General features: G+C 41.4%; 1 protein-coding gene across 2 annotated transcripts in view; it reads right to left on the reverse strand.

The window, feature by feature from the left end:
• Window positions 1–8,362: 8,362 nt before the first annotated feature.
• DPH6 (diphthamine biosynthesis 6) overlaps window positions 8,363–19,841 on the reverse strand; it is a 474,406-nt gene continuing 462,927 nt past the window's right edge. For both annotated transcript variants that reach the window (XM_060262114.1, XM_060262113.1), the window contains one exon: window positions 8,363–8,644. In XM_060262114.1, coding sequence (XP_060118097.1) covers window positions 8,594–8,644 — 51 coding nt within the window. In that variant the 3' untranslated portion in view covers window positions 8,363–8,593. The remainder of the gene's footprint in view (window positions 8,645–19,841) is intronic.

Below are 19,841 nucleotides of genomic sequence, written 5' to 3' on the forward strand. Positions count from 1 at the left end.
GTACATTCATTTATTTGAAATAAAATGTTTTATTCAATCATTGTATTTTGATAGAGTAGACGATAGCGCACCGATGAGAGATAATGGGTTGAACAGAGCTTCCTTGAAGGAGAATAGCTTGCTTCACCTCTCTTATACCCAGGAGACATTCTGCTTCCCATGCCCGCAAGACATCCAAAGTCTGGAAAGAAAGATGCACCAGTGATACCCGGTGTAACAAATCACATTTTGATTCGCCTCCCTATAAAACTGGAGGGAAAAAAATCAAATAATCCCTGCTTAAAATACCACAGTGTCATCTTTTAACCTATTTAGGAAGATCAGCTCTAATGCCTTTATTGGGGCTCAGCCATGTGTACTGTAAAGGCTTGCTAGCATCGAAGCTATCATCTTACCTTCTTTCAGAAAGAGTAAAACACAAAGTTATAACATATATGAACATATGAAGCTGCCTTATACTGAATCAGACCCTTGGTCCATCAAAGTCAGTATTGTCTTCTCAGACTGGCAGCAGTTCTCCAGGGTCTCAAGCTGAGGTTTTTCACACCTATTTGCCTGGACCCTTTTTTGGAGATGCCAGGGATTGAACCTGGGACCTTCTGGTTCCCAAGCATATGCTCTACCACTGAGCCACCGTCCCTCCTCAAATTCATTTGTCTCCTGAAGTCCTGTTTAGCTATTCCATTTAACCTCCTTCTCTGCAATTAAAGATTTAATCATGTCAACTGTCCTTCAGAGTTGAGAGTTGCATGGGGTTCACTAAGGTTTGCTGCAAATGACACAAATTGATCTCCAGTTCTTACATCTGTTGACCTATGTTTTCATTTTTTTTTATACATGGAAGAGATAGAAAAGTGCCTTTCTAGGTTATCTACAGAGTGAATTCATTTCCACCTGTTAACACGATTTCTCTTCAGGATCAAAATCCTCTCCTTCCTTATGCTTGTATTTGAAATGTCAGAAACTTCGTCAGCACACCATGTCTGTCATAACATGAATAAATTGTAAAATTTCCTGAGGGTTTGAAAAAAACTTTGTGTATCTCTTTTAAAAAGCCCTTAAAACTAATGTCTTCCTGTGGCATACTATTTACACTCCCAGTATCAAAACCTGCCTAGGTAAAATCTACTGCAGTCAATCCAGTGAGGTTTTTTTTTTTTAAATGTGCTTATTAATGTGAACCATTAAAAACTCTTCACTTCATTCATCCTCCTGTGTCAGAAGCCAGATGCTGGTTGTTTTTTAAAAACTGTCCGAAGATTAAGTAAAACTTATTTTCTGCAATTGATCCAGGTAGGTATGGTGTGAATTTTGGAAAGGTAGAAATATCTTAAGGGTGCTTTCTGTTAGATATGTTTTGGGGTCATTCTGTGAAATGACACCATAGCAAAAGATTTAGGCTATATTTAGAGCTCAACAGAGTTAGCCAATAGCATTACAGGGAACATGAAAAGAAATGTTTTTTGAAGCTCCCCTTGTGTTTTTTCAACATATGCAAAACAATGTGTAGCCAGAATGGAGTTATGTGTGCAGTATTTCTCTGATGATTGTGATTAGGCTAGAGGAAAGCTTCTCACCCTGATATATCCAATCCTCCTGGAGCTTACAGTAGGCCCTGTACTAAAAGCCCTGTAAGCTCTTGGAGGATTGGCTATATCAGGAGTGTTTGGCCTAATATGCAAAGGAGTTCCTGCTACAAAAAAAGCTCTGGAAGGAACATGTTAACAAACTTGAAAATTCATTCCCTTTTAAAGTTCTATGGCTATTAGGCAAAGCTCTGTAGGACTTGGTTGAATGTATCCCATTATTTACCCTAGTTATGTGGGAGATGCTGTTGCACAGGCTCTTCTTGTAGTGCTGGGGTAACATGAGAAACCCTGGACCACTATGGAGGAATCAATGATTGTCATAGCCTGCCCCAACCAATCCTCATTGGAGGACTTGTTGGAAGAGGGAGACTTAGCAGGGGGAGAGAAGCCTATATGATCTGTTAGTCTAGGCTTATTGCACTCTAGCAGAAAAATCTCTGTCTTCTTTATTACAATTGGATGCTATCCAAGAGCCACAGGTTGAGACAGATCAGGAACTTCCCTAGTGGTCCCTTGTACCAGCCATTCACCCTCTATCTCTCCAAAGATATAGGAGCAAAACAGGAAGTGAGCAAGGGCTAAGGACCAGGGTAGAGAACTACATGCTTGGCAGCCCAGGGCTTTCCCTACCTGATTGCATTGAAAAGATGCCACTCCTTAGATGATCACTCTCTGGTGATCCCACCCTACACGTCTTACATATAATTCAAATCATGGTCACAGAGGCAGAAACTTTGGGATATATAACTAGCCAGATATCCAGATTTTTAATAAATAAGTTTCCAAGGTGTCCAGTACTTTATGCGCTTCCCAAAATTCACAAATCCTTGGAACAGCCTCCAGGCCAGCCTATGCTTTCTGGATTGGGGCCTTTTTTAGAGCCGTTATCTCAATATTTGGACCACTTTTTGCAGCCTTTTGTTCCCAAGATTAAGTCCTTTATTAAGGACACATCTCACTTTATTTCAATTATTGAATCACTGCCCCTACCGACCATTCCTGTTACTTTAGTTACAATGGATGTGGGTGCATTGTACACCAATATTCCCTTAGAGGAAGCTAGACTCATTATTGAGCAATATTTGGACCAGAGACAGGACTTATGGCCACCCACACATTTTCTTTTGGACATTGCTGATGTCATATTTGAACATAACTACTTCAGATTTAAATCAGATTTTTTTTCTTCAAACCAGTGGAGTAGCCATGGGTTCTCTGGCAGCTCCATCCATAGCAAAAAAAATTATGGAACAATTTGAATTTTTTTAAAAAAAATCCATTTGTAAGTCCTTTCTTCAGACACATGGTGGTGTACGTTAGATATATTGATGATGTCTTTTGCCTAGTAAGTGATGCTTCCATTGTTTCTTCTTTTGTTGAGTGGTGTAATTCCCTTCATCCTACTATCAAGTTCTCACACCAACATAGTAATGTCAGTCTTAATTTTTTTGATACAACAGTGTATGATAAAAATAACAATCAGTTGGGAGTTAGGGTATTTCATAAACAGACTGACAAGAATGCATTACTACATTATTGTTCCTTTCATCATCACATTAAGAGAAACCTACCTTTCAGCCAGATTTTACGAATTAAAAGGAATTCCACGTCATTTCTGGATTTTCATAAAGACAATGTTATTTTGACTAATGCCTTTTTGTCATGTGGATACCCTAGGGAGGTTATTTCTGACGAAGAATCGCATTCGAAACACAAACTTTACCAGAATGGTGTCACATTCACATGTTCTTCTGGATGAGAAAATTCTGGCACCTTCCTATAATTTTCATGTATTAAGTGCTTTTCCTGTGCAGGAGGACTATACATGGGCTTACTGTAGATTGATATATGTGTTCATATTTTCAGTGTATGCTTTCTTTAGTGTATGAGTGTTAAATGATTTTTTTCTAGGCATTATGAATAATAAGCAATGTGTAATCAGTACTTCTCATGAGTAACAGTGATTTAATGTTGGTAATTTTTCACTTGTAACACGGTTTTCTCCCAGTCTTTTACTTTCCATGTTCCTTTCCTTTTTTTGCCGCACTCTACATCCTGGCAGGATTGATCACTTATGTCTGCCAGCAGGAAGAGAGGGTTGCTGGTTCAACAGCTCTCCAACTCAGTTTCCTGCAGGAAAGTCTCCAATCTCGTATCAGCTCCAGCCTAGTATGATCTTAGCTGTCCACTGGAGACCCACATCAAGGGTTGCCAGCTTCCAGGTAGGACCTGTAGATCTCCCACTTCTACAACTGATCTCCAGCTGGCAGAGATCAGCTCCCCTAGAGAAAATGGCTGCTTTGAAGGGTGGACTCCAAGACATTGTACCATGTTGGGGCCCCTCACCTACCCAAACCCTGCTGTCTCCCAGATCCAGATATTTTCCAATACAGACCTGGCAACTCTACTCACACCTTTTCCTTTGGTTACTTCTAAGGAAAATGGGATATTTTAAAGTTATTCTTGCCCAACTCTTTCCTTTTTTTAATGGTAAATTAGGTCCAGTTCAATGCAGAATTGCTGCAGTGTGGTTGCCACTGAAAACCGCTTTGTTTAGGAATGCATAAGCAGTCTGTTAAGTTGCTTTGTTCTCATCAGGCAAAACATCTTCATGTCAGTAATAGAGGACCTGATATTGGCATGAATACTTGGAGAGAAAAGGTAGGGTAATATGATAGAATGTGGATCCCTCACCGCTATGGAAGTTCATGTAAAAACCATTTTATTTGTTTTTATTTTTGTGTTCAATATTTATTTTTGTTACTACTTTTAGTTTTATTTAATTAAGAAACATATTTGTTTCCAATTTGGAAGAAATTTCATAGATTGTAATCCTAATCCAATGGATCATGCTGCCAGATTTCAAAGGGATAATGATGAAAGTTCTTTTTGAACCATTAAAATAAAAAGCCCACCACATTTCTGTCTGTAGTGCCTTCATGTTACCATCCCAGAGAGATAAAATTCTCTCAGTTTAGAAACCTCATTGAAGGCATCATCGTTGCTAAATTTCAGGAAGAATGTGATCCCAATTTTATTTTTGTTATTTTGATCTCAATTTTATGAGTAAAAGCAAACTGCATTCCAGAAAGAAAACATGTAGATTCCCCCTGCATTCTCCTTCCCCCAGCAGTCTTTTTTGACAGATGGAAACATGATTCTTTAATAAGTCACAAGGTCACAAGAGGATCAGCAGGCCACAGGAATCAGGTAAAATTTTGCTTGATTCTTTCTCCACACTACCTCTTTCTGAACTGCAACCCCAGGCACCATCTTTTGGTGCCTGCAGGAAGCTGCTCAAGGGAGGCCATTGTGTAGAAGATCCTTGTCCACCAGCATCATTTGTTGAAAGTTGGATACAATCATATGCTTTGATTACTGATTATTTCCTATTTGTCAGTTTCATACCTTTTTGAATCTCCTGACTCATGGTTCCTCGGACTACATGGTTCCTCAGACTAAACCTAAAAGATGTTTTACTTTGCTTGCATTCTCTTTTTTCATTACTACGATGAGTGACTGAATAGTTCTTGTCTATATAAGATTGCCCTTAGGAGTAGAAATGTCTTCCTCTATGTCATGGTGACGGTGTAAGTGATTTTTTAGATGGACTTTTTCCAGTGGGATTTTAAATGGTTATATATCCTGAACTGGATATGAACTGGCACTTTTTGATATGAAATCAGCATATTGGTGGTGTCCTGTCCTGGAGCATATGGTTCTACTACTGTCAGGAATGTAATCAATGCATGGGTATAACTGCGATTTAAAAATTAATGAGGTTTTTGTTTTTCTTTCATTTTGAAATGAATGGGTATCCTTAATTACCATGTCAAAGTGGGTTCTGGCAACACCATGCTGTGCACATAGCCACTTCCTCTGTGCTGTTGCACTCTGCAGACCACCAGGCAATCGTGCTGAGGTATGGGGTAAGGTCAGCCCTCTCACGCTCCTCTTCCTAACTGCAACACGAGTCAACCTGGGGGGGGGGGTGATGGCATCTGTACCAGGCAAGTGTCTAGAAGTTGCCTGATGTGCAGTGTTCCTGATAGTTTAGCATATTGCATTAGAAGAGCAGGAGTGAAGAAGGCTGTTTGCTGAATAACCCACATGCTTTACTGCAACTCATAAACTGAACTGATAGAAATACAAAGCATTACTTTATTAAATACTTATGCTAGGTAAAGCTTTAGAAAAACAGTTTAAAAATACAAAGAATAGATCCCAGCATATTTTTCTGGAGATGCAATGGCTGCCTGAACCATGAAGCCATTATGACAGAACTGAGTTAAACATGGAATGGTATAGTAGCTTACTTTGCATGAGATCCATGGAAACACACACAGAAAATTATTTTAATTTGCTCATTTTGTTTTAAGCCTGCTTCTGTAGTCCAGAACTAGATTTAAGTCCAAAATTCACCAATGATCATTTAAAAATTAAGGAAATTTAATATATTGTTGAAAGAGCCACCCTCAGCTCCATTGCTAACATTTACCAAAAATGATACCCCTGCCACAACCGGTACCCTCATATAATTTGGTTCCAAAAATTATGTTACATAGGAGGAAAATACCTACATCCAGATTTATAGTTTGGAAAACCCGATCCTGAGATCGGTCAGATTGCCAGGGGACTGTGCAGCATGGCTATCTTATGGAGCTCCCTTAGTCATTTGTCCGTGCTCAAGAGAGTCTCCATTAAGGTACTTTCTCCTCCCAAATGTAATTTTTGTCCAGTGAAGGAAATGCTCTACAAATGGTCTGGGAAAAGGGCACATATATGCCTCATGCAAGATAAACTTAGCAGGTTTGAAGAGCAATCCTACTCAGGTCTGTTCTGTGGTACTTAAGTTGAAGAAAGTGTTCTTACAATTGTATTGTTGGTTTTGTAAGACATTTCCTCCAAGAGACATTATGGACACGTTCTTCAATTCCTAATTATTTATTTATAGCCTACTTTTCTCCCTGATGGTAACCCAAAACAGTTTACAACATTATTCCACTCTCCTCAATTTTATCTTCACAGTATCAACTAATGTGTGATGTAGGCTAGAATGAGTGACAGGTCCAATATCACCCAGCAAGCATCCATGGCAGAATATGAATTTAAGCCTGGGTCTCCCAGGTTTTAATCCAGCACTCTAGTGTTAGCACTACAACATGATGGTTCTTTTTCAGTTATTACATACTAGGAAAAAGGTCCGTTGTGAGAATAAATACAATGAGCTCTAGAAAGAAGCTCTGAGTAAGTTCCCTGGCCTTAGGCATTTAGCATCAATTTGCTGTGGCTTTATAGCATGATGATGATCATGCAGACACTGAAGCTCAGCATTCCTTTAATCTGCAGTGCATTGTTATCACCTTTTAGCATTTAGCATCAGTGTGTGCTTGTGGTGTGATCTGTTTTTTTTTGGCCTGGCATGGCTGTATTATGATATACCATAGAATATGCGCCTCAAGGCAGCCATTTTCTGTAGGGTATATGATCTAACCTCAGTTTCCATTTCTTCCCTGCAGCCTCTACCTAGGAAAAGTATAGTTTTTCTCCACAGTGTAGACTAAAGCAGCAGGGAAGAAACCTCAGCAGGGTATAATGACACAGAGTCCACCATGCAAAGCAGCCATTTTCTCCAGGGGAAGTGATCTGTGACATCTGGAGAGCAGTTGTAATTCTGGGTGATTTCCAGCCCAAACCTGGAGATTGGTAACAGTGGTTCCGCAGGAGGAAATGGCTGGTTTGGAGGGAGGAGTCTCATCAAACCCCACCCTCTCCAGGGTCCACCTCTCAAATCTCCAGGAACTTCTCAACCTGGAATTGGGAACCCTATCTTCTTCTCAGCTAACATCAGCCTGCCCCTCTGACTTCAGCTTTCCATCTTGTCCCTTCTCCCTGTCATCCCCCCCTTACTAACAGAACTAAACTTGGTTGCCTAGCAACAGCCACTGCCTTGCAGCTTCTCCAATAGCCAGTCCTTGTCTGTCCTGGGCCTAGAGAGTAGGGCTGCTCTTTGAGTGGCATGTGGCTCAGCCAAGGGGAGGGTATGTGAGTCATCCCCAATATGGCATAGATAGATAGATAGATAGATAGATAGATAGATAGATAGATAGATAGATAGATAGATAGATAGATAGATAGATAGATAGATAGATGGATGGATGGATGGATGGATGGATGGATGGATGGATGGATGGATGGATGGATGGATGGATGGATGGATGGATGGATGGATGGATGGATAGATAGATAGATAGATAGATAGATAGATAGATAGATAGATAGATAGATAGATAGATAGATAGATAGATAGATAGATAGATAGATAGATAGATATTTTGTGCTATTCCATGGAAATTCCTTTCCTTATTACATGATGTGAAAGAGCCCTTGTGTATTTCCTTTCAATTGCTAGCAATGGATGCCTTCTGTATTTTTGTTCTGGATGTGGGAAATGTGGCATCTGTCATTGCTTATCCATGCAGAACACATTTAAGCTTAAGTGGACAGTAACAGTATAAACAACTAGTGAAAATTCTAAGAGGATGAAATTTGGGTCCACAGAACATATTCTGATACTAATTAATTACTTAGAAGTCAACAAATGATTGAGAATGTACCATAGTTACTGAAGGAGGTATATAAACAAGGAATTTTCCAGGTACTTAATTAATTTATAAGGTAGTTATCAGTGAAACCTTTACTAAACAATCAAGCATGATCTGACTTTTGCTAAAAAATACAGTGCAAGAGAAATTCTAGGGTTTCTACCTTCCCTATGACCATGTACAGACCCCAGAGGACACTCCACAGAAATGAAATATTTTCCCAAATAGTCCACATACAAATCTGCTTGTTATTATCCAACAGTGTACAGCCAGGTATGGCACTGATCTCTTCTCTCCCTGTGGAATACATGTAGCAATGATAGCTGCTTAATTATTGGCTGAGCCAGCAAGCTATCTGAATAATTATGTGTCCAGGTAAGTCCACTACAGGTACCATGATCAGAGCTGGTGCTTTCTTGCCCATTTGTTCTTCAAGATGTTCTTGAAGTCCTGAAAGAGTAGAAAAAACATGCTTTTTTACCTCTTAAAGACTGTCAACATTTCTACAACTGAACAAATTAATCTTTTGTTGTAACAAGGCAAATGTAAATCAAGTAAAAACAACTTTGTTCGTAGTGCCATCCTAAGCAGAGTTACACCCTTCAAAGGTCTTAGAAAGGTATAACTCCACTTGGAATGGCACTGTAAAATACAATTAACAATCCAAAAGTAAGTGACTTGCCATTCACGGGAGTCTTTTGTTAATGGAAGATTTGTTCTGTGAACAATCTCTGTGAGTGGAAGGCTACCACTGGATCCAACCCAGGAGATATGGGATTCCAAAATATCATGTTCGCCAACATAGAAGATATGAAGACTAATATACTTGATTTTTAAATAACATTTTCTTCATACTACATTATTCAGGTTTTCAAGTAATAAAAACAGCAGTCCTAGGATCAGGATACTAATATAAAAATTAAGAACATAACATAAGAGAAGCCATGTTGGATCAGGCCAATGGCCCATCCAGTCCAACACTCTGTGTCACACAGTGGCCAAAATTTTATATATCACCCTTTGGGTGAAGAAGTACTTCCTTTTATCTGTTTTAACCTGACTGCTCAGCAATTTCATTGAATGCCCACGAGTTCTTGTATTGTGAGAAAGGGAGAAAAGTACTTCTTTCTCCATCCCATGCATCATCTTGTAAACCTCTATCATGTCACCCCGCAGTCGACGTTTCTCCAAGCTAAAGAGCCCCAAGCGTTTCAACCTTTCTTCATAGGCAAAGTGTTCCAATCCTTTAATCATTCTAGTTGCCCTTTTCTGGACCTTTTCCAATGCTATAATATCCTTTTTGAGGTGCAGTGACCAGAATTGCACACGGTATTCCAAATGAGACCGCACCATTGATTTATACAGGGGCATTATGATACTGGCTGATTTGTTTTCAATTCCCTTCCTAATAATTCCCAGCATGGCGTTGGCCTTTTATATTGCAATCGCACACTGTCTTGACATTTTCAGTGAGCTATCTACCACGACCCCAAGATCTCTCTTTGGTCAGTCTCTGCCAGTTCATACCCCATCAACTTGTATTTGTAGCTGGGATTCTTGGCCCCAATGTGCATTACTTTGCACTTGGCCACATTGAACCTCATCGGCCACATTGACGCCCACTCACCCAGACTCAACAGATCCCTTTGGAGTGCCTCACAATCCTTCCTGGTTCTCACCACCCTGAACAATTTAGTGTCATATGCAAACTTGGCCACTTCACTGCTCACTCCCAACTCCAAATCATTTATGAACAAGTTAAAGAGCATGGGACCCCACTGCTTACCGTCTTCCACTGCGAAGACTGCCCATTTATACTCACTCTCTGCTTCCTATAAATCAGCCAGTTTTTGATCCATAAGAAGACCTGTCCTTCTACTCCATAAACAAACAGGATTTAAAAGGGGACTGTATATTTTAAAAAAGCTATCATGAAGGTAGAATGCCAACATGGGGGTGGGGGCTTTCCAGTGTTTTGCACTGAGTGTCACATGTATGACTATCTGCCCGTAGGACAGAAGTCTTGGGTGTGTGCTCAATGCAAGGAGCTCCTGGTCCTCAGGGAACGAGTTCATACCCTTGAGGCCAAGGTGACTGACCTGGAGAAGCAGAGACAGTCAGTTAGGCACTTGGGGAAGATTCTCAGGGACATATTAGATGAGCCCCACTCTGAACATGGCAGCCCTGTTGCTGCCAGGGAGCATAGAACAGGGCACTGTGCTGAGGATAAGGGGAATGAGCCCTCAGAAGGGACCTCTTCTTCTGTTGGTGAGCAGGTATCCTTTCGCGCCAAGGAACCATCCCTGGGCAGGGAGAGAGGGGGGTCTTGGTAGTTGGTGATTCGATCCTTAGGGAAGTAGACAGCTGGGTGGCAAAACCACATACTGACCGTATGGTGACTTGCCTGCCTGGTGTGAAGGTAGCGGACATTACGCGTGTAGTAGATAGGCTGATAGACAGTGCTGGGGATGAGCCAGTGGTTGTGGTGCGTGTTGGCACCAACAATGTGGGAAAATGCAGTCGTGAGGTTCTGGAGGAAAAATTTAGACTGCTAGGCAGGAGACTTAAGGCCAGGACCTCCAAGGTAGCCTTCTCAGAAGTGCTACTTGTTCCACATGCGGGGCTGGAGAGACAGGCACAGATTAGAAGTCTCAATGTATGGATGAGACGATGGTGTAGGGAGGAAGGGTTTAAGTTTGTTAGGCACTGGGATGCTTTCTGGAACAAGTGGGAGCCATACAAAAGAGACGGTCCCCACTTGTCCCGAGATGGAACCAGGCTGCTGGCACTTAAAATCAAAAAGGTGGCAGAGCAGTTTTAAAACTAAATCTTGGGGGAAAGCCGACAGGAGATGAAATGTCTCTGGTTCGGGAGGACTCATCTCATAGAGATGAAGGGTTAGCTGTTACTTTTCTACCGGTAATGGATCAGAGTTGTCCACTGAGATGGTAGTAATAATAATAATAAATTTTTATTTATACCCCGCCCTCCCCACCGAAGCAGGCTTAGGGCGGCTTACAGGACATGGTATAAACCATGTTATAACAATAAAAACAAGATAATACAGTTAAAATACAATTAATAGGTTAAATATATTAAATAAATAGTCTAAAACCAGTATAACTTAATAGTGCCACAATCTCAGCATGTACAAATATGGCTTGATGTTACTACCAGGTTCTGTTTTAGAAAGCTAGTTGGAAGAGGGCGGTTTTGCAAGCCCTACGGAACTGTTTGAGATCCCGTAGGGCCTGCACCTCCTCCAGCAGTTGGTTCCACCATTGAGGTGCCTGTATCGAGAAGGCCTGCTCTCTAATTTGGCTTTAATTTAATTTGGCTTCCTTTGGCCCAGGGATTTCTAGAAGATTTTGTGAACTAGATCGCAGTGCTCTCTGGGGTATATATGGGGAGAGGTGGTCCCTAAACTAGGCAGGTCCTCAGCCATATAGGGCTTTAAAGGTAATAACCAGCACCTTGTAACGAACTCAGTACACAATTGGCAACCAGTGCAGTTCCTGCAGCCTAGGCCCTACATGTTCCCACCGAAGTAATCCCATTAACAGTCTGGCTGCTGCATTCTGCACTAGCTGTAGTTTCCGAGTTCGGTACAGGGGCAGCTCCATGTAGAGGGCATTACAGTAGTCTAACCTCGAGGTGACCATTGCATGGAACACTGTTGCCAGGTCGCGACGCTCCAGGAAGGGAGCCAATTGCCTTGCCCATCTAAGATGAAAAAAGGTGGACTTGGCAGTGGCTGCCACCTGGGCCTCCATTGTCAGGGAGGACTCCAGTAGCACTCCCAAGCTCCTGACCCTGCACACTTGTACCAGTGATGCACCATCAAAAGCTGGAATGGAGATCCCTCCCTCTGGAACGCCGCGACCCAGAAAAAGGACCTTTGTCTTTGCTGGATTCAATTTCAGCCCACTCAGCTTGATCCAATCTTCCACGGCTTGCAATGCCTGGTCCAGATTTACAGGGACATCGCCAGCTTGGCCGTCCATCAATAGATAAAGCTGGGTGTTATCAGCAAACTGGTGGCAACCCAGCCCATATCTCCGGGCAATCTGGGCAAGGGGGCGCATGTAGATGTTAAATAACATCGGGGAGAGAACTGCCCCCTGAGGCACCCCACAATTAAGTAGGCGTCTCTGGGATAGCTCTCCCCCAATCACCACCCTTTGTCCCTGACCCTCAAGGAAAGAGGAAAACCACTGTAAGGCTAACTCCTGGATCCCTGCGTCGGCGAGGCGGCGGGTTAGCAGCCGGTGATTGACTATATCGAACGCAGCCGATAGGTCTAACAACAGCAAAACCGCCACACCGCCTTGATCCAGATGTCACTGGAGATCATCCATGAGGGCGATCAATACTGTCTCTGTCCCATGGCCCGGGCAAAAGCTGGACTGGAACGAATCCAGGGTGGAAGCATCATCCAGAAAACTTTGCAACTGCAATGCCACAGCCCTCTCTATAACTTTGCCCAAAAAGGGCAAATTTGAGACCGACCAGTAATGCGTCAATTTGGCCGGATCTGATGTAACCTTTTTCAGGAGGGGGCAGACCACTGCCTCTTTCAGAGGGGTTGGAAAAAGACCCTCCGAAAGAGATCTATTTATGATGTCCTGTATAGGACATCTCAGCTCCTCCCGGCAGGCTTTAATTAGCCAGGAGGGGCATGGGTCCAGATCACAAGTTGTTGGACGTGCAGTAGAGAGGATTCTGTCAACTTCCTCCAAGCTGAGCGTGTCGAAACGATCCAGGATCAAACCAGATGTCCAAGCTAGTCCAAGACCAAACGGGATGGGACACAGACTGGAAGGTGATCGAGCACGAACTGGACTCTATCCCTTTCCCCTATAATGGTGACAAACAGTATGGACTGTCTGCAAAAGTCTCGAGGCGACAGGAGGAAGGTTGCAGGCCTAGCTTGCCTGGGAAATTATACATGTTTGTATGCAAATGCTAGAAGTGTTCGAAGTAAAATTGGTGAGTTGGGATGTTTAGTGTTGGGAGAAAACAGACATTGTGGGAATTTCAGAAACTTGGTGGAATGAGGAGAATCAGTGGGACATGGTAATTCCTGGATATAAGTTATATCGGAAGGATAGGGGGGGAAGGGTTGGAGGTTGGGTGGCTCTGTATGTCAGAGAGGTGTATACGGTTCAGTAAGACTGAGGTCAGAAAATTAGATTCCCTTCTAGAAATGCTTTGGGTTGAAATAGAGGGCCCAAAAGGAAATTTAACTATGGAAGTTTGTTATCGCCCACCAAATCAAAAGATAGAGGACGATTATAATATGATGGAAGGATTAAAGATAGTGGCTAAACGTAAAAACTGTGTCGTAATAGGTGGTTTTAGCTACCCGCAGATTGATTGGGTCAATTTGTGTTCTGGTCGAGAGAAAGAGATTGAGTTTCTTGATGCTCTCAATGACTGGGCCATGGAGCAGATGGTCTCAGAACCTACCAGGGGTGGGGTTATCCTGGATTTGGTCCTAAGTGATGTCCATAACTTGGTGAGAGATGTAAAAGTGATCGCACCGCTTGGGAGCAGTGACCATAACGTTATTGATTTCACCATTTGTATAAATAAGAGAGTTGCTCCAAAAGACCAGCACAACCATGTTTAACTTTAAAAGGGGTAAATTCTCTGAGATGAGGAGGCATTTGAAGAGGAAACTGAAAGGAAAGGTAAATAAGGTCAAAACCCTTGGGGAAGCTTGGAGGCTATTTAAAACTACTAGAAGCTCAGATAAAATATATACCACAAGTTAGGAAAGGCACAAACAGGTATAAGAAAAGGCCTGCATGATTAACAAACAAAGTAATGGAAGCTGTAAAAGGTAAGAGGGACTCCTTTAAGCGGTGGAAAGCTAGTCCAAGTGAGATTAATAAAAGGGAACACAGGCTGTGGTAAATCAAATGCAAGACTGTGATCAGGCAGGCAAAAAGGGACTATGAGGAGCATATTGCAAAAAAACATAAAGACCAACAATAAAAATTTCTTCAAATATATTCGAAGCAGCAAACCAGCCAGGGAGGCACTGGGGCCCTTGGATGACCAAGGGGTAAAAGGATTACTGAAGGAGGATAGGGAAATGGCTGAGAAGCTGTATGCATTTTTTGCCTCTGTATTCACTGTGGAAGACAAGAAGTGTTTGTCCGCTCCAGAACCACTAATTTTGGAAGGGGTGTTGAAAGACCTGAGTCAGATTGAGGTGACAAGAGAGGAGGTCCTACAACTGATAGAATTAAAAACTAATAAGTCACCAGGTCTGGATGGCATACATCCAAGAGTTCTGAAAGAACTCTTGTTGATCTCCTGACAAAAATATGTAATCTTTAATTGAAATCTGCCTCTGTTCCTGAGGACTGGAAGGTAGCAAATGTCACCCCCCATCTTTAAAAAGGGTTCCAGAGGAGATCCGGGAAATTACAGGCCAGTGAGTCTGACTTCAATACGGGTAAAGTTGGTAGAAACCATTATCAAGGACAGAATGAGTAGGCACATTGATGAACACGGGTTATTGAGGAAGACTCAGCATGGGTTCCATAAGGGAAGATCTTGCCTCACTAATCTGTTACAGTTCTTTGAGGGGGTGAACGAACATGTGGACAAAGGAGACCCAATAGATGTTGTTTACCTTGACTTCCAGAAAGCTTTTGATAAAGTTCCTCATGAAAGGCTCCTTAGAAAGCTCGAGAGTCATGGAGTAAAAGGACAAAATTAGTTTTATAAAATCCCGTGCCCTGAATGAGTGCTTGGAGACACAATGACAGACTGAATGAGGGTGAATCCAGTTCAGATGGATATTGATTGTGGAAGGTTTAGCGAGCCAGGATCTAAGGAGTTTTGCTTGTTCTGCAAAAGCTACACTTAATGACAGGGATCCAGTTTGCAGGATATCCAGTTTGAGGATACTTTTGGATGTGGAATTGTTCTGAGATATTCAGGGTGCAGCCTTGCTAGAGATACCTTCTATCAACTTTGTCTAATTCATTGCAGACAGATGGGCATCAAGGGAAAGTCACGTAGGCCTTGAGATCATGCAGTTTCTGAACAAAGGAACTGTTCTATTGATTACTCTCAGAAATATTTGTCTTTATTTCAGGGTTTTTTAAATGGGATCCATTCAACACAGCTATTTGAGACCAGATATGAAATCCTCCCTCATCCTCTCCTCAGGGCCAGGCATTGTTAATACATCACACCCAATATATGATTAAAGCAGATTATGCAAATAAACTATGAACCACCTAAGGAAAGCATAATCAAAACAAAGGCAAAGTAATCGCAAGGAATGCTTGCTTGGTTACTGAAGCTTGTAAAGTGGCTGCTGCTTGTGAATTTTCATGTAGCACTTTTAGACCTCGAAACGTGTGCTTTTGTGCAGAAGGCAGAGGTGTTGGGGAGGGAGCTGCCTGCTTTAGATTTCAACTGGCCTTCTATTGTCAGATCCTGCGATCTGACAATTGTAGTAATGAAACATTTTGTACAATTAACAGTTATTGGTTGGGAAGCAAAGAGCTCCGTCCTTTTCCACTGACTATACAGCTGTGAATAACTTGTCATTCAAGGACTTCGTACTGATAGTTCATACCTCACAACTTTCCAAAGAATAGAGCTGTCAGATCATTGTTCAAGGTCTTCCTTGTGCAGACGTGTGGTTCAAATAAGGGGTTAACAGATGGAAATTGCCAGTGTTAGAGGTGAATATTGACAGAGCTGAATTTAAGATCAATCAACTCAAAGGTCAAAAGGACTTCATGTTCCTTGTTTTAAGCAACTTGGTCTACCTATTCTAATGGAAAAATTTCCAAAAGAAGATAGAACTTTAATCTGGTACTTGCTCTCAGCTGCTAGGACATTGTATGCGCAGTTGTGGAAGCAAGAAAAAATACCAGAGAAATGGGATTGGATTATAAAAGTTATGTCATGGAGTGAAATGGACAAATTAACAAGAATATTAAGAGACTATGATTTAGAAGTTTTTAAGATGGAGTGAAAGAACTTCAGAAGATACGTAGAAAAAGAGTGGAAAATAAAAGGACATTGGACAATCTTTGATAATGATTAAGTTTTTTAAAACAAGAATATAACTTTTGGCTTTTTAATAGTTAAGGGTACCTTTAATACTTGTTTTTCTTTAACTAAATAACACTGGCGGGGGTCAAGTAACGGGGGAGGGGTGGGGAAAAAAGTAAGATATGGGGTAGATAAATCTTTCCTTTTTTAAGTTGTAAGATATAGATATGCTACCATATGTTACCAATAAAATTGTTTATTGACATGGTCTACCTATTCCAACAACGTACTGATTCAGGGTGAGCTAGGCACTTACTGGAATGAAATTTTCATGTGCCTACAGTTTCATACGCTTAATAAGTAGACAACAAGTACACAAGATACAACTCAAGATACAACACAAGATACAAATCAGCCAGTATCATAATGCCCCTGTATAAATCGATGGTGCAGCCTCATTTGGAATATTGTGTACAATTCTGGTCACCACACCTCAAAAAAGATATTATAGCATTGGAAAATGTGCAGAAAAGGGCAACTAGAATGATTAAAGGGTTGGAACACTTTGCCTATGAAGAAAGGTCAAAACGCTTGGGGCTCTTTAGCTTGGAGAAACGTCGACTGAGGGGTGACATGATAGAGGTTTACAAGATTATACATGGGATAGAGAAGGTAGAGAAAGAAGTACTTTTCTTCCTTTCTCACAATGCGAGAACTCATGGACATTCAATGAAATTGCTGAGCAGTTGGGTTAGAACTGATAAAAGGAAGTACTTCTTCACCCAAAAGGGTGATTAATACATGGAATGCACTGCCACATGAGGTGGTGACAGCTGCCAGCATAGACAGCTTCAAGAGGGGCTGGATAAACATATGGAGCAGAGGTCCATCAGTGGCTATTAGCCACAGCATATTGTTGGAACTCTCTGTCTGGGGCAAGTGATGCTCTGTATTCTTGGTGCTTGGGGGGCACAGTGGGAGGGTTTCTAGTGTCCTGGCCCCACTGATGGACCTCCTGATGGCACCTGGATTTTTTGGCCACTGTGTGACACAGAGTGTTGTACTGGATGGGCCATTATCTGATCCAACATGGCTTCTCTTATGTTCTTATATTCTTAACTCTAGCAAGAACCAGTTCTTAATCCCAAACCAGTTCTTAACCTTTCACTGTAGCTTCCCTCATGCTTTCAATGGAAAAGCTAGCTTTCACTTACAATCTAAGCAGTTAATATACATTGTTTACATCAAATTTTCTAAAAAGGCTATTTCCCTTTTCTCATATACACTTTAAAAACTACTAAATTTAAATTTCTAACATGCATTTTAACAAATTTAATACCAAAACAGCAAAAATAAAATCTTCTGAAATTGTTAGTGTCCTTATGCAAACGAGGTAGAAAAGTTAATGATGGAAGAATTTAAGACATCCCCTCCCCCAAACTTCTATCTTGAATACACTACACTAGCTACAAACCACCCACTTAGCATTCCACACTGGAAAAGGAAATGAATTCATTGATTACATTCCATCATTCTGATTTGTATACAAGTTAATTCAGAAGCAGAAGGCCAATAAACTCTCATGTCTATTGCTTTCAAAATATCTAAATGAATATAAGCTATTGTTTTAATGCAAACTGCATGCCTTAAGAATAAGGCTGTTCTCATTTACCAGCCACACAGCACAGAACCATGAGGACTAGCCTCATCAGTATCTTTGCTGCTGAGAGAGAGAAAAAAATTATGGAAAAGAATGAACACATGCATCAGCCAGGGTATCACTAGTGGTTTTTTTTTTGTCACCATTGTGTTCCCTTCCCCCCCCCCCTCTTTTCTTTTAAACCAAATATCCTGTTATATCACTTAGTGTAGGTCTTTAAATCCCAGAGCTAATAAAGCTCCATTGCTTCAGCTATATGGATTTGACATGCAGTGTGTGCTTTGAAGGGAAGCTTCACAGGGGATCAGGTTCCTAACAGTCAACTTAGAATTGCAATCCCAAAAGAGGTGCCCCTGGCGTGCCGAGCACTTAACCCTTCGACCAGTACCAACATGACTGTTCACAAATTATTGATGTCTCTAAATCCCTGGCAGATTGCAGACAGGTCTTGCCTCCCTTGAAGCCCCAGCATATGGCCACTAATGGGATGGATTAAAGTGAGGGGGGAGAGGAAATACATGCACACACACAGCCTTTGCCACATGAATGTAAAGCCACAGAAACAGGAGAAGGTGATTGAACTGGACTGAACACTGCTAAAGACATGATTAGCCTCTTGTTATGGATCATTTCCATTGATCTATATCTGGTTTTGTAGTACAGTTTAATTAAAGCTGTCTGGAACAAGCCTGTTCTCTAAATGATCAGCAGTGCAATGAAAAAGTGAAATTTGAGGAAGCTTGTGGCCTCTAAGAAGCATCACTAACTTTGTGGTTAATAATAGTAGCAGGAAGGAAAATGAATTCAGGAAAATTAACTGTTTAGATGCTGCATCTCAGCTCTTATGACTAGTCTCTCTCTCTTTCAAAATCTTGTTTTTTTTCAAAGAAAAAAATGCTTCCTAGTTTTAAGTATCCCAAGAAAGCCAGTAGCTTTAGCTGGAGGCAGTTATTTCAGGATAAAGTTTATGACTAAATCTGTGATTCCTCACTGATTTATTACATATTAGAAGTATGCTTTACTCTGTAGCCTCAGATACTATAGCAGCAGAGCAGGGGGGGGGGGGGTAGAAAGTTACTTCAAAGTAGGGTTGCCAATTGCCTGGTGGCGGCAGGCAATCCCTCTTTTTTGTGGACTTCCGCTGCCACCATCTAGCTGGCTGGCAGGAGGGAATTCTCACCAAAACAGTGATGTTGCATGCAATGTGCCTGAGAAGTGATGTCAACACATTGGTGATGTTGAGAGGCAACACTCAGGTTTCTGGGCAAAACTATACAGTTTGAAACCAATTTTACCATACAGTTTTGCCCAAAACCCAGAGCATCGCCCCCACATCACCATCATGCCCACGTCACTTCCGGGTGACACAGGGACACAGCATGCAGTGTTTCTGTTTGAGGAGGAATTGGGGGAGGGGGACTTCCAGCTCTGTTGATCTGGACCTGGCAACCTTACTTCAAAGGGGAGAAATTGATTATGATGGTGTCATTGTGCTACAGAGGCCCTATGTGGCTTGCAGATATATTGTCTTCTCATTCAGATCTACAGCCTGCTTGCTCATGCCTGATGCGCAAAAAAAAATCCACATCATAAAGACCTACATGCAAGCAAGCAAATGGACATCCAAAGCAACAAATTAAGAACAAATTTTAACATGCAAGCCAACCCTTGGTATAGTTCACACAAGGCTAAACCCATCAAGAGAATAAATAAGAATTGTTTGTTATAAATCCCTCTGAGAATCTAATATGTGAAGATAAAGGTTAGGCTAGAAGATGAGCTGCTTTCAAACAAGCAAGTATCAGTACAAATTCTGAGATCAGATTGGCCTCAGACTACATTGACTGGGTGTTCAGTGCATATGTTTCTGGGCTAGTAATAATTCATTTACTAGATTTTCCTGGGGAAAACCCAGGAGGTGAATGATTACAGTAATATTTCAATGATATAATATATTAC

The sequence above is a fragment of the Heteronotia binoei genome, chromosome 21 (genome assembly GCF_032191835.1).
Source record: "Heteronotia binoei isolate CCM8104 ecotype False Entrance Well chromosome 21, APGP_CSIRO_Hbin_v1, whole genome shotgun sequence".
NCBI lineage: Eukaryota > Metazoa > Chordata > Lepidosauria > Squamata > Gekkonidae > Heteronotia > Heteronotia binoei.